A 15,380-nucleotide genomic window follows, 5' to 3' on the forward strand; every position below is an offset into this window, starting at 1 on the left:
TGTTGGAAAGTTTTAATGATTTGTTTGAAAAGTTGCACAAACAAACTCTGCTTCGAATCCTGTGTTCTGATCAATGTTTCAACAGTAATACAGACTTAGTGATTAGATCTGACTACTGTGATGAGGTCCACTCATTACAGCCATCTAGCGGCCCACCAAACCCCTTCCGTCGATAATGCTTGGTGTTGTACTTGTCTATGGGAATGTGTGAACGCCATCCAATAAAACCCTGAGTGGTCGCAGGGACAGCAGAGGAAGGTCCGACCTGGAGGAATGCAAAATAGATGAAGAACAGGTAGATGAGCAGATAGAGATGTAGACGGGTGGAAGAATCATACATGAACGGGTGGAGGGGTCAGAGGTCGAGCGGTCTGATCAGGGGAGAGCTCCGTGTTGAGTGCCTCCTTCAGCTTCATACTTTTCATCTGATACTGAAACAAAGAGCAGAACCAGTTCATACGAGCCTCTGGCTCTGCGGCCAAATTTATCCAAAGATGAAGAAAGAACATATATGGAGATGAGATATGGAGATATAACCTACCTCCTTGTAGGATTCAGTCATGAAGCCCCACTTCTTGGGCCAGGAATCATGACATATCCATTCTTTTTTAACGCATTGTTTCCTAAAGAAATACAAAAAATACAAGCAATCATCAAACATTTAAAACTTAGCACTCGAAAATCTGAGGAAAGGTTTGAAAGGACAAAAAGTTCAGCCTGTTTCTTTTTTTTTTCAACTGAAACTAACCTGCTTTTATTTAAGGACAAATAATCAAATAGAAGCTTTTTATAAAACATGACAGAAATAAACTCAAATGAAAATAATCTTCAAAATCCATTGAACAATTTACCAGAATTCATCTTGATTAACATAGCTGACGGGCTCAGATGGTCGCTGTGAATTCTCCATTTGTCCAGGGCTGCTGAGTAGCTAACGTCACACTGATAGAACGGGTTACGGTTGTCATGGATACAGGGTTGGGTATTTAACTGTCACTGTTGGAATGGAGGAGCTGCAGCAGGAAGGTGTCTAGAGATGAGGAAAAAACAGCATCCTCATCAATCAGTAGATCAAAAAACATATGAAGAGACTTTTAATTTGGAATCCATGACTTCCTGATCCTCTCATTTTAGTTTCATCATTCCCTCCATAGCGGGGAGGGGGGGCATAAAGCTATAAATCCTTATTTGTGCACATTAATTCTGTTTTTGATAAAAATCCTTTGGCTAAAATGCCATCAGAACGCTGATAATATTAAGTGTGTCTCAGCCCCCCCCTTCAGTGTCCACCATATTGGATCAGTCCATTTGCTGCACATGTTCAGAAAGGTCCAAACAGACAGCAGCAAACCATTTGAAAACAAACCATGCAAAGAGCAGTGTTGCCAACTTAGCGCTTTAGTCGCTATATTTAGCCACTTTTCAGACCCCTCTAGCACTTTCATTTCTAAAAAGCTCCTAGCGCCAAATCTAGAGACTTTTTTCTGCTACTGGAGACTTTGGAGACAACATCTAAAAGCAGCGAACTCTGCTCTCCAGAGCAAGTAGATTGGTAACCCCGCCTCCTGCTCTCCTCTATCTTGTCTGCTGTCATGATTCATGCAGCTATTATTTCATCCAAATGAAAAATGGAGAACAGATAAGCAGATCATGGCTTGTCTACAGTGAAAAGAAGGACTGGGTTATTTACTTTGGCCTTTTTGGAAACACAGGAAGGAGCAATCAGCTAAGTGAGCTTAGTGCTTGGAAAAAATCTTTCATTCCTTTAGAGACAGCATGAAAAGTCAGCTAGAGAGGAAAACAAGAAGAAAATAAATGTATGTCTATTTTATTAACATTTATCTATCTGTATAATGGGTCTGTTTGATGTGTTGTCTTCTCAATTCAGAGGGCCCCCTGCCTAGGGCCCCAAATTTCCTAAATACACCCCTGCTCTATAGACATACATTTAAGAGTTGACCCTGCATCCACTGCTTTCGCCTATGGGCCCCGCTGATGTGATTTGGTGGCACCATCTCCGCTCAGTGTAATGTAGTAGGCAGACTCAGAAGCTATTTTGATAAACTTTAACTAAACATTGAATTAATTTTCAGGTTTTGTTTTTTTTGGAGCAGTTATTCAGTACATTTAAACATTCTTAGTGGGGATAAGAGTAATAGAATATTCTGATAGGATGTATGTGTGTTGCAAAGCACAGCCACTGATACATTTTTATATTTTTTTATTACAAGCACATTTATACAGAGGTACACAAATTTGTTTACGCATGTCTCTCACTTTCTACATCCATCCTCTCTCTCTCCCTCTATATATATATGTGTGTGTGTGTTTAGTATATATTCTGTTTATTCAGCAATGTTTTCCGAAGCTCTGGTGCCTTTACAAAGTTATCCCTTAAGCACTGATGTCAACAGTCCGTCGATTCCAGCAAAAAATATGCTGCACAGCGCTGAAGCATCCTTCTTCTGCTTTTCTTAAACCAGCAGGTTAGGGAAGCAGGTCGACCTCCCCAAGATGGCACCTGTAATTTCTGTGCCGCAACAGTCAATAAGGGGTCAATTCTTATATATATATATATATATATATATATATATATATATATATATATATATATATATATATATATATATATATATATATATATATATAAAAAAAATTCCTCAACTGAAAGGAAAGGTGGAGGATTCTGTCTGGTGTTCTGACCCAGATGTTCAACAGATTCAAGCTTTGAGGTCCAATTTATGGAAATTAAAGATAAACCTGATTTATCAGACTTCTGAAATAAACTTTCATTTTATCCACGACTTTGTTAATTTCTGATGTGAACTAAATTGCTGACTATTTTAGCTGTCAACTGGAGTTTTTAAAATGTGAAAATAAATGGTGACTGTATGCACACACAAAAATACCTCATGGTGTTATCTTTATTTCTTTTATACTAAGTTTTTACACAACTAACTGTAGCGAACGCAGTTACATAAGCATTTTTCTGTGTGAATATGAATGTTTTACTTTTAATATCCAGTTCATATTTGTGTATTTTTTTTAATAATATGTACATACTTTGGGGAAATATTGTAATAATGTCAGATGGAGACGTCACCAATTAGGTTATCAATGGGATGTAAAATTCTGAGTTTTGTTTTATACTCAGTCGGCGCGTGCAAGAGTAAAGGCAAAGGACTGAAATATAGAAGAAATGGACGTGTAAGGACTTCTAGCAACTCCTAACCCTCTGGTTGGAGGGGCATACGGTATGGACAATTGAGAGAATTTATGTTTTATTTAATAAGTTTCAGTTGATAATTCATATAAGGGAACATGACGGATTCACTGATGAATATTTTCCACCGTGTATTTTGCCGTGTTCACGGTGGTCTTGGGCGTTTGTATGACGGAAAATCCTGTAATAAACGTTTGGAACCATCAGTTGGATAATTGCACTTGCATCAACCAGTTAGAAAAAGTTGGGAGCAGCTATACTAACTTTTTTATTACCCATGTTTGTGTTAGTGGTCCAAGGAAAGGGACTGGATTCCGTATGAAGTTCTCAAAAGCCAAAGCCAAATTGATTTTTGACCACATATAAAGATGTATATAATTGCACTCCTTCAAAAAGAACCAAATAATTAGAAAGCTGAAATCCACCCCATCAGTTTTCAGCTCAGATTTCAGCTTTAAAAAACCTACAATTCCATAATTGAGTTGATCTTTTCCCGCTATCATCGCAACCACCGCCTCTTTACAGGGGACCAGAACACCTCTTTAAAGCTACAGTGTGTAATAATTACAGGGATATACAGTCAGAAATGTAATATATTATACATAACTATGTTATTTATCATCATCTACGAGCTCAGCCTCTTAACCTTAATATTTGCGTTGCCTTAGAATTCGTTATTTATAATTACATAGGAGCGGGTCTCGCAGCCATGGAGGCAGACAACTTTGCGCTACGGCAGCGCAGAGCCAACAAACTAGCGATTGCGAGATCGCCAAAACGTCACAACGATGTAGAAAAAATAACGGGTATATTTATTATCTTAAGTCTACATTAAATCTATACCCTACACAGACTAATGAAATACTATCTGTAAAATTATCTATGTAAACAAACCTCATCACTTGAGAAGGTAGGAGATGCGGACGTCGTGGAAGACATTTTGTCCCGTAACGCTCGCCATACTGTTGGGGGGGAGAAGTGGAGGGGGGGGAGATGTTCATGTTGCTGCAGTCTGCAGTCTGACCGCTAGATGTCGCTAAAAGTTACACACTGTAGCTTTAAATAGGTGCATTTTTTCTTGAATTAAGGATTTAAGTGAGGCACTTTGCCAATGGAACAAGACAATGTACACTTAAAATAAGAAAAAACAACTGCATTCTCTTATTTCAAGCGCATAATATCTAGATACCTTATTTTAAGAGTAAAAATACTCATTCCATTTGCAAATCATCTTTTTTACATGCTCAAATTAAGGGTAAATACCCATAATTTAAGACATTATTACTCATTTTGAGATTGTTTTTGCAGTGTACAGGCTAACAAAGAAAGCAAACAATCCTCATTCCCAAGGGGTGGACCTGTTCATCCGTTTCAATTTGCATGTTTTCTGAACAAAAACAAGGCTTTGTTTTTAGTCCACTCTATAAAGGCTGAAACTCAACGCTATTTCTGACATTTTGAAATGAACAAGCTTCCTGGATGGGAAGAGAAATGTCTTAAAATTTGGAAACAAAGTCCAGTGGATTATGTTTTACCCTTTTTGGAATAGCTATGACCTGGATGACTGAGAATCTTCATCAGCATATTCACCAGTCTAACCATCATCTTACTAACATGGTTACTCATGAGACTTAACCATTTAATAAAGGCAGGTGTGTGGAAGCAGAGAAACAGCTACTGTAAACGTTCAGAGGGAGAGTGGTCTACATCAACTAACATCCATGGGTTAGAATGGCCTAGTCAAAGTCCAGACATGAATCCAGCAAAAACAATATATGGTGAGACATTAAACAAACTTCTCAGCAGATCTCCATCACAGTGTCGCAGTGAACGCAAAGCACCTTTCCAAAATTGTAGATGGCTGCAAACAGGAGGCCTCTGATTGGTCAAATCTCAATCCGCTCTACACTATGTGTATTTCCTGTTTGGTTCCTTACCGGCTTGTTTTGTTTGTATGACCAGTGTGGAAAACGACTGGTGAAGATGGAGCAGCTAGAGGAGCGAGGTGAGAACGCTGGGACCCTTTTTCCACCTGGATCCCCGCTCTTTTTGGCCCTCATGTCCCTCCGTCGTCGGACTAAACTCGCCCCCACTTCCTCGCCGCCTCGGCCGTATCTAGACCCACAGCTAGTTGATGATTCTCTTGCGGTGTGGCGTGGAATAACAGCGCAGACCACGCTTCAATATTGGGCATAAATCAAAAATATCTGCATCAAGCTCACTGCGAAACACTGCTGAGGAGGATAACCAGGACTTAAGATGTAGATGTTTTTCCAAAGAAAAAAGTGTCAAACGTTTGTGCAGCAAAAATTTTGGTTTATGCCGCTATCATTTTAAAGATATAAAGAGATGTTTCTAGAGGTCATCAAAGGTCAACCAGCCCCCCCCCCCACTTTCTTCAAATTAGACAAAATTGGTGTCAAACATTTGTGCTCCGTTTGCGCAGCAAAAACAGATGTTAACTGACCTTTGATGACCTCTACAAAATATTATTATTATCATTAAAATGATAGCAGTATAAATGAAAATCGTTGCCATTCAAAAATATAAAATTTTAAGATTAATTTTAAATATAAAATATTGAAAAGATATATATTAAAAATTTAAAAATGCATATTTTAAAATACATACATTTTTTGTACTGCTATCATTTTAATGATATTAATAATTGGTTCACTTCCTGTTTGGATTAACTGAGTGTGCAGCTGTCCAGAGGAACTCCATCTGAAGTTAAGTTATTTTCTCTGTGATATCTCTGTATCTAAGTAACTCTAACTGACTACTTTAAAACATAGCACCTTCTGCTGCACTTTTCTACTGAGCACTTCTCAGTTTCACACGGTTTTATTTCTGATAGCAAGGAGTAGCTAGCTTAGGCTAGCGCTAGCTTAGCATTGCTATGGCTTCTCTCTCTCCCTCCCTTGACTCTTTTCCAACTCTTCCTTCTTCCTCTCCTCTCTCCTGCTCTCTGTGTCAGATGTTCAGTTATTCCTCTGCCTCCTTTAGTGATAATGGGATGTGTAATAAGTGTAGTATTTTTGTAGCTTTGGAGGCGAGGGTGTCAGAGTTAGAATCCAGGCTTCAGGCTGTTGAACATCCAGGAGTTAAAGTAGGCCCCCCACGTAGCTGTCCTCCAAAAGTGCCTGAGCAGCCAGGCGATTGGGTAACTGTACGCAGAAAGCGTAGTCGTGGATCTCTGCCCACTGGTCACCACAAACCCGTTCACGTTTCTAACCGGTTTTCCCCACTCAGTGACACACCCACTGAGAAGCCCACTCTGGTGATTGGCAGCTCCATAGTCAGAAACGTGGCATTAGAGACACCAGGGACCATAGTCAAATGTTTGCCGGGGGCCAGAACGGGCGACATCAAATCCTACCTGAAACTACTGGCTAAGGATAAGGTTAAATACAGTAAGATTGTTATTCACGCTGGTGGTAATGACACCCGGTTACGCCGATCGGAGGTCACTAAAATTAGTGTTTCTATCGGTGTGTAAGTTTGCCAAAAAAATGTCGGACTCCGTAATTTTCTCTGGTCCCCTCCCTGATCTGACCAGTGATGACATGTTTAGCCGCATGTCGTCATTCAACCGCTGGTTGTCTAGGTGGTGTCCTGAAAACAACGTGGGCTACATTAATAATTGGCAATCCTTTTGGGGAAAGCCTGGTCTGATTCGGAGAGACGGCATCCATCCCACTTTGGATGGTGCAGCTCTTCTTTCTAGGAATCTGGCCACATTTATTAGTCCTCCAAAACCCTGACCACCCAGGGTGCAGACCAGGAAGCAGAGTTGTAGTTTAACACACATCTCTGCAGCTTCTCTACTGTTACCCACTCTTTACTCCATCCAGACAGTGTCTTGCCCACGACCAAAATCTAATAAATTAGCAAAGATTCCCAAAGGAGTAAATCATGATAATCTAATTAAAATCAAAATAACTCCAATTGGGGAAAAAGTTAAAACAATTAAATGCGGTCTGTTTAACATAAGATCGCTTTCCTCTAAAAGTCTACTAGTTAATGACTTGATTTGTGATAATCACATTGACTTGTTTTGCCTTACAGAAACCTGGCTGCAGCAAGAGGATTATGTGAGCATAAATGAGGCAACTCCTTCAAGCTATTTAAATTTTCACATCCCCAGAAGTTCTGGGCGAGGAGGAGGAGTAGCAACAATCTTCCAGTCTGACTTACTGATTACTCCCAAAACAATTAATACCTACAACTCTTTTGAACATTTAACCCTTAATTTCCCTGATCCAAATTTCAAGGCAAGAAAACCTCTTCTTTTTGTAACTTTGTATCGTCCACCAGGTCCTTACTCTGAATTTTTAGATGAGTTTTCAGAGTTCCTTTCTGATTTGGTATTAAATACTAACAGGGTCATCATAGTGGGAGATTTTAACATCCATGCTGACATTGAAGGCGATAGCTTAAGAGCAGCCTTTAATGCTATCTTAGACACTGTTGGCTTTGTTCAAAATGTGAATAGTCCCACGCATTCTCATCTTCATACTTTGGATCTTGTGCTGACATACGGCATAGAATGTGAAGAAATAACAGTATTTCCTCACAACCCTGTCCTCTCTGACCACTTTCTAATAACCTTCAGGATTACTTTAACAGAGTTCTCCTCCCCCAAAAGAAGGTTCAATTTTAGTAGATCTTTATCAGATAGTGCAGTTAAAAATTTTAAAGAATCTGCTTCACTTTCTCTCTCCTCTGTGTCACTGAGCAGTGCTGCAGAGTGCAAAAGCTTAGCTTATTCCCCTTCACAGGTTGATGATTTTGTTGATGGGGTTGCTAGTTCTCTGCGTATTGCCTTAGACAACGCAGCTCCTTTGAAAATGAAAACCGTTAAAAATAGAAAGCTTGCTCATTGGTTTAATGCAGAGCTGCGTACTTTGAAGCAAAATGCTAGGAAACTGGAGAGAAAATATCGCTCCACAGGCCTGCGAGAGTCCTTCCTAGTCTGGAAAAATGGTTTACTGCTGTATAAGAGGACCCTTTGTAAAGCAAGAGCAGCATACTTCTCCTCATTAATAGAGGAGAATAAGAATAATCCTAGATTTCTTTTTAATACAGTTGCCAAACTCACCCAGAGCCATAGCTCTGTTGAACCGTCCATTCCACCTGCTCTTAGCAGCAATGATTTTATGGGATTCTTTATAAATAAGATTGATCTTATTAAAAATAAGATCATAAGCACTCCTCTATCCGCGATTGTACCTGAGGTAGTCATGGAATCTGAACCGGGTTTAGACTGCTTTGATCCAGTTGAACTCTCTGAATTAGCAAAATTATTGTCTTCATCTAAGCCTTCAACTTGTATGTTAGATCCAGTTCCAACCAGGTTATTTAAGGAGGTATTCCCTTTGATCTCCTCCTCCATTTTAGATGTGATTAATCTATCTCTGTTACAGGGATATGTACCTAAAGCTTTTAAGGTTGCTGTAATTAAACCTCTGCTTAAGAAACCGTCTCTTGACCCAGATGACTTGGTCAATTATAGACCTATATCCAATCTTCCTTTCTTATCCAAAATTCTTGAGAAAGTAGTTGCCAAACAAGTTTGCGATCACTTCCACCATAATGAACTTTTTGAAGAGTTTCAGTCTGGCTTTAGAGCTCATCATAGCACTGAAACAGCTCTGGTGAAAGTCACTAATGATATTCTCATGGCCTCAGATAATGGACTTGTATCTGTGCTCGTCCTGTTGGATCTTAGTGCTGCATTTGATACAGTTGACCATAATATTCTTTTAGAAAGACTTGAATATTTTGTTGGAATTAAAGGAACAGCACTAGACTGGTTTAAATCTTATCTATCTGATCGAATTCAGTTTGTTCATGTTAATGATAGATCTTCCACATGCTCACAGGTTACCTGTGGAGTACCACAGGGATCAGTGCTAGGACCAATTCTCTTTACTTTATACATGCTCCCAATTGGTAGAATTATTAGACAGCATGGGATTAATTTCCACTGTTATGCTGATGATACCCAGCTATATCTGTCTATAATCCAGATGAAGCTAACCCATTACATAGATTACAGGCATGTCTTGAAGACATAAAAACCTGGATGACTCTTAACTTTCTGCTTCTGAATGCAGACAAAACAGAAGTTATAGTCTTTGGACCAGAGTCTCTGAAAAAGAAGCTGATTAGCCAGTCACTTCATTTGGATGGGATTAAACTGATTTCAGATAATAAAGTAAAAAATCTTGGTGTTATTTTTGATCAGGACCTGTCATTTAAATCCCATATCAAAGGGGTTTCTAGAATTTCCTTCTTTCATCTGAGGAACATTGCAAAAATTAGAAATATCCTGTCCAGGGGTGATGCTGAGAAACTAGTCCATGCATTTGTTACTTCAAGGCTGGACTATTGTAATTCTTTACTATCAGGAAGTCCACAAACTGTAGTTAAAAGCCTTCAGCTGATCCAAAATGCTGCAGCCAGAGTTCTAATGAAAATAAAAAAGAGAGATCATATCTCTCCTATCCTGGCTTCTCTTCATTGGCTTCCTGTTAAATCAAGAATAGAATTTAAAATCCTCCTTCTCACATATAAAGCCTTAAATGGCCAAGCTCCATCTTATATCAGAGATCTGATTGTTCCTTATGTTCCTAACAGAGCACTTCGCTCTCAATCTGCAGGTTTACTAGTGGTTCCTAGAATTTCTAAAAGTAGAATGGGAGGCAGATCTTTTAGTTATCAGGCTCCTCTCCTGTGGAACCAACTACCAGTTTTAGTCCGTGAGGCAGACACCCTGTCTACTTTTAAGGCTAGGCTTAAAACTTTCCTTTTTGATAAAGCTTATAGTTAGGGTGGCTCAGGTTATCCTGAGCTATCTCTATAGTTATGCTGCTATAGGCTTAGACTTTTGGAGGACATAGGGACCCCAATTTCATCATTCTGCTTCATTCTCTCTCTGTTCTCCTATTCTGCAGAATCTGTTAGTTCAATCTCTAACCTTCTGCTCTCTCTGCTTTTCCTCAGAGTAGCTTTGCCTCGTCTGTTCCTGTTTGGCTGTGACGTCATCCTGGAAAGAAACATCAGCTGTGCTGCTTCCATCAACACCCTTGTTTATAGATGTTGGAGATCGGCCTGTTTTCCAGTGTGGTCCTGTTTCTCTGACCGTGACTGAGTGGATGTGCTCTCTTCGTCCTCTGGCATGGGAGCTGCCTTGGAGCTCGTCTGCCTGGCTGCGTGTTTCCTGGACGGGGCCGCCTTTTACAGCTGCTTTTTGTATCTCTGCTTCTGTCTCCTTGAACCCCAGTCGGCCTCGGCAGATGGCCGCTCACACTGAGCCTGGTTCTGCTGGAGGTTTCTTCCTGTTCAAAGGGAGTTTTTCCTCTCCACTGTCGCTACAAGCATGCTTAGTGTGGGGGATTGTATTTGAGTCAATGAGTCAATGCAATCAACTGGTTTTCCTTAGATAGAAAACTTTGTATCAATTTGACTGTATGATCTGGTTGAACTGTAAAGTGCCTTGAGATGACATGTGTTGTGAATTTGGCGCTATATAAATAAACTGAATTGAATTGAATTTAATTGTTTGTAGAAGCCATCAAAGCTCAGTGAACATTTGTTCATTCTGAAACTCTGAATTTCATATAAATTATAAGTTGCTAACCTATGATTATATCATTTTAAACTGTAAAAAAATGATAGCGGCACAAACGAAAATTTTTGCTGCACAAACCAGCTCAAACGTTTGACACTAATTTTGTCTGATTTGAAGAAGGTGGGGGGGCCAACTTAACTCATGTGTCTTACACACACTGTTGATGTTGAATGTCTTAAACTCGGACAGGATGTGAAGTATGGAGACCCCTTGAGTCAGTTAGCCTCGTGAGACCATCCTGATCTCACGAGCTTTCAAGGTTTCACTCGCTAATCAGTCTGGAGACTCTCCGTTGAAGGAAATTTGAAGCCGTTCACCAAACGAACGTCCAATCAGCGTTGGCTTTGAGGCGGGTTGAGGTGTGACGCAACGAGAAGCGCGACAGTTCTGTCTAAAGAACATGGCGGCTTCAGCCGATGAAACTAGCGTTAGCGTGGCTATCAAGCAAGTTTTACCGGAATTACAGAGTATTTCTTCACTGAAAGAAGAGCAAAACACTGCTCTGGAGGCTTTTCTCAGAGGAAAAGATGTTTTTGCTCTTCTCCCGACTGGTTTCACCAAGAGTTTGATCTATCAATTGGCTCCTCTTCGTCGTCGCTCTGTTAGTACGTCATATGCTTCGTTGATCTGATTGGTTTATTTGGCCCGTCTATCACCAACATAGGCCAATCAGCTAACCAGTATTTTCGCCCCTTCCCAAAATTACTTCTACGGAAGGTTTCCAGATGGATATGCGGAGCAAATCTATCTGGCGGAGTCAGGTTAGGAGTCAGTGCCCAGTCACAGAGGAAGGTAAAGATCTCCAGTTAAACTCCACATCATTTATTTCATGTCACATTTAGTTTGCAGCATTTGGACGGAATATGAAGCAGATCTGAAAGGGAGCTGAAAACAACCAGATGATCAGATCAGATCATCTCCACTTTCCTGTTTCAATCACTGAGTTTCAATCAGATCAATAAGGTTTTATTCGGACTTTGTGTTCTTCATGCTGAGAACATCAGAGCTGCTGTTTGCTCACTGAGATCTTCATGGGTAAGATTTTTACTTGACTCCAAATTTTGATGTGTGGAAACATCTTGTCAGTGACGGTGTGTGTGAAGGTGTGTATGTGTGTGTTAGTGTCCAGATCAGAGAAGGACAGCTTTCCTCTGTCCCAGTCCAGATTCACTCTGATCCTCTGGAGCTTCTTCTGAACTGAGAGAACTTTGGGAGGAGATGGCGGCGACCGTGCCGAGTATTCACCTTCATAGAGCTGTATAACCAGAAATCCAGAATATATGAATCCCTTCCTTTTCACAGACTCTGCTAACACACCAACTCTCCAGTCATTGCTTCCTCCAACATCAACATCCCAGCTGTGGATCCCTGAGTTAAAGCCCTCAGAACTCAGCACAGAACGCTGAATCCCAAACCTCTCTGGATTATCAGGAAGCTTCTGTTTCTGTCCTCCAGTCACACTGGTCAGATCATCAGACAGGATGAGTTCTGGATGAGCAGTGTTTGGGTCCAGGATGAGAGGAGTGTAGGACACCATGTTCTTCATGTTGCTCCAGATGTTGAAGGCCAGGTTGCCCAGATGTTTGGCCTGGTCTATCAGAGCTCCTGAGGGCAGCTGTGGACCCTCCAGCAGGGGGCAGCGCTGGACTCTTTCCACTGCAGCCTTGTAGTTGTGCAGGAATGAGACGTCTTCAGCTCTCAGCTCCTCCTCTGTGGCTCTGACTGTGTCTGAAAGAGCTGCTATTTCTCTGCTCAGAGCCTCCATCTTCTCCTTCATCATCCCTCTCTTCTGCTCCTCTTCCTCCCTCAGTGCAGCCAGCCTGGCCTCCTCTTCCTCTGCTAGAAACTGATGAAGCTTCTTAAACTGCTCCTTAATCAGCCTCTCTGTGTGTCGGGCCTGGACCTTCATGTGTACTGCTGTCTGATCAAACTCCTCCTGAACTTTCTTCCTAACTTCCAGCTTCTTCTTCAGAGTTTCCAGAGTTTCCTGAAGTTTCTTCTTGTGTTGCTGAGCAGCTTCATCGATGGGTCTGAATCTGTGCTTGCTGTGTTTTTCTGAATCTTTGCAGATGACGCACACTGGCTGCTGATGGTCCAGACAGAAGAGCTTGAGTTTCTCGGTGTGCAGACTGCAGAGATCCTCTGAAGCTATCTCCTCTCCCTGCTGTAAGAAGGTCTCACACAGGTTCCTCAGAACAAGATTTAAAGGTGGTTCAAACTTAGAAGATCTCCTCTTACAAACTGGACACTCTCTTACTGGTTTCTCTCTCCACCAGTTCTTCAGACACTCCTTACAGAAGCTGTGGCTACATGACAGAAGAACTGGATCCTTAAAGACGTCCTGACAGACCGGACAGCAGAGATCCTCCTCTAACCTGGAAGCCATTTAGTCTCTGAGTGAAGCTGAAAACACAGAAGGTCCAGTCAGTCATGGCTCCCCTCCCTCCTCAACCCAGTCTCATGGGAAAATGTACCCCCACTACGTTGGTCCACACTGCAAAACGTAGTGGAGGTACATTAATGGCCATTTTTTTGTGGCACTGTTACGTTTCTTCTGCCTATACGCTTTCTATTGTTTTACGTCCTAGTCACGTGACTTTCAAGATTCCAGCTGGGAGAAGAAAAAAATATATATAGATGGCCGACATTCGCTCATTTTCTTTGTGGAAAGATTAATAACTTGAGTTTGTTTTTGCATTAAAATGAGTTTTGATTACATTTCTAGTGAGAAATGTATAGTTTGTTGCCAGAATATTTACTCAGGGAATGTACATATTCACTTGCTTGTTCATTTCTTGCAAAGATTTTTCAAGATATTGTGAAACTGTAACGTTTTGGTATAAACATGGCAGAGATATCTCTAACTTTTAGTGGGAAAATCAATAATTTCAATCAGTTTCTGCATTTAAATGGGTTTTGATTACATTTATAGCGAGAAGTGTAGGGTTTATTTACATAATATTTACTTAGTGAACATACATAATCACCCGCTTGCTAGTTTTTGCTACGGTTTTTCGGATCTCGTCAGGAATATGTGAAATTGCAACGTTTTGGCTGCTACCCATCGCCTAGCATTTAGCTGCCGCCCCGATTCAACATTGAATTCTTTGTGATTTAACTGAGCATAGATGCATAAATATCTTTTAGATGCATAAATATCAATATCAATAAAACACATCCGATCTTAACCCATGATCATTCTGTCAACATTATTTTCTCCCGTATGCCACGATGTAATGCATTGATCTGAAAATCAACCTCAGACGCAACGCACGCAGTGGCGAGGGTTTGATCCGTCAGATGGAGTTAAATCACAAAGAATTCAATGTTGAATCGGGGCGGCAGCTAAATGCTAGGCGATGGGTAGCAGCCTAAACGTTGCAATTTCACATAATCCTGACGAGATCCGAAAAACCGTAGCAAAAACTAGCAAGCGGGTGATTATGTATGTTCACTAAGTAAATATTATGTAAATAAACCCTACACTTCTCGCTATAAATGTAATCAAAACCCATTTAAATGCAGAAACTGATTGAAATTATTGATTTTCCCACTAAAAGTTAGAGAAATCTCAGCCATGTTTATACCAAAATGTTACAGTTTCACATTATCTTGAAAAATCTTTGCAAGAAATGAACAAGCAAGTGAATATGTACATTCCCTGAGTAAATATTCTGGCAACAAACTATACATTTCTCACTAGAAATGTAATCAAAACTCATTTTAATGCAAAAAAAACCTCAAGTTATTAATCTTTCCAAAAAAAAATGAGCGAATGTCGGCCATCTATATATATTTTTTTCTTCTCCCAGCTGGAATCTTGAAAGTCACGTGACTAGGACGTAAAACAATAGAAAGCGTATAGGCAGAAGAAACGTAACAGTACCACAAAAAAATGGCCATTAATGTACCTCCACTACGTTTTGCAGTGTGGACCAACGTAGTGGGGGTACATTTTCCCATGAGACTGGGTTGCCCTCCTCTACTAACTTCCCTCAAAGTGACTCTGAGTGGTGTTCTTGGTCCAACTCACCTTCAGTGTGTGGAGTGTGAGCAGCTTGAAGCAGCAGTGTTGGAGGTTTCCACTTTTCTCTCCTGCAGCTGGACTCACTCAGAGGAAGCTGCTAGTTTTGGTTTGATGGTGAATCTGACACTGCCTCTGTGCATGAAACAACAATCACAGTTTCCTGCTACAGTTCAAGTGGAACTAAGGTGTGTTTTATACCAAAGTTCAGAATTCAACCTTTGCTCAGCTGTAAAAATTAAATCCAGTTTATAGCGCCAATTCACAACACATTTCATCTCAAGGCACTTTCCAGTTTACCCGATCATCCAGTCAGATATATTCAAAGTTTTCTATCTAAGGAAAACCACCCGATTGCATCGACTCTTTGACTCAAATACAATCCCTCACACTAAGCATGCTTGTAGCGACAGTGGAGAGGAAAAACTCCCTTTTACCAGGAAGAAACCTCCAGCAGAACCAGGTTCAAGGAGACAAAAGCAGAGATAAAAAGGGCA

General features: G+C 40.6%; 2 protein-coding genes across 4 annotated transcripts; both read right to left on the reverse strand.

The window, feature by feature from the left end:
* Nucleotides 1–8: 8 nt before the first annotated feature.
* LOC119790922 (uncharacterized protein C20orf85-like) lies at nucleotides 9–990 on the reverse strand. Its single transcript, XM_038296690.1, has 4 exons — nucleotides 852–990; nucleotides 542–623; nucleotides 339–431; nucleotides 9–265 (listed from the first exon to the last, which is right to left on the reverse strand). The coding sequence occupies exons 1-4, from the start codon at nucleotides 908–910 to the stop codon at nucleotides 113–115; spliced, it is 387 nt and encodes a 128-aa protein (XP_038152618.1). The 5' UTR covers nucleotides 911–990; the 3' UTR covers nucleotides 9–112.
* LOC119790921 (tripartite motif-containing protein 35-like) lies at nucleotides 923–15,043 on the reverse strand. 3 transcript variants are annotated; one of them, XM_038296689.1, is made up of 3 exons: nucleotides 14,893–15,043; nucleotides 12,105–13,262; nucleotides 923–1,030 (listed from the first exon to the last, which is right to left on the reverse strand). In XM_038296689.1, the coding sequence occupies exons 2-3, from the start codon at nucleotides 13,243–13,245 to the stop codon at nucleotides 987–989; spliced, it is 1,185 nt and encodes a 394-aa protein (XP_038152617.1). In that variant the 5' UTR covers nucleotides 13,246–13,262; nucleotides 14,893–15,043; the 3' UTR covers nucleotides 923–986. The 3 variants fall into 3 exon arrangements, with proteins under 3 accessions (XP_038152617.1, XP_038152616.1, XP_038152614.1); XM_038296688.1 differs by lacking the exon at nucleotides 923–1,030 and having other exon boundaries at nucleotides 11,562–13,305; nucleotides 14,840–15,042; XM_038296686.1 differs by lacking the exon at nucleotides 923–1,030 and having other exon boundaries at nucleotides 11,571–13,262.
* Between the last annotated feature and the right edge of the window lie 337 nt (nucleotides 15,044–15,380).

This window comes from Cyprinodon tularosa, unplaced genomic scaffold (genome assembly GCF_016077235.1).
Source record: "Cyprinodon tularosa strain WSP-4 unplaced genomic scaffold, ASM1607723v1 ctg375, whole genome shotgun sequence".
NCBI classification, from domain to species: domain Eukaryota; kingdom Metazoa; phylum Chordata; class Actinopteri; order Cyprinodontiformes; family Cyprinodontidae; genus Cyprinodon; species Cyprinodon tularosa.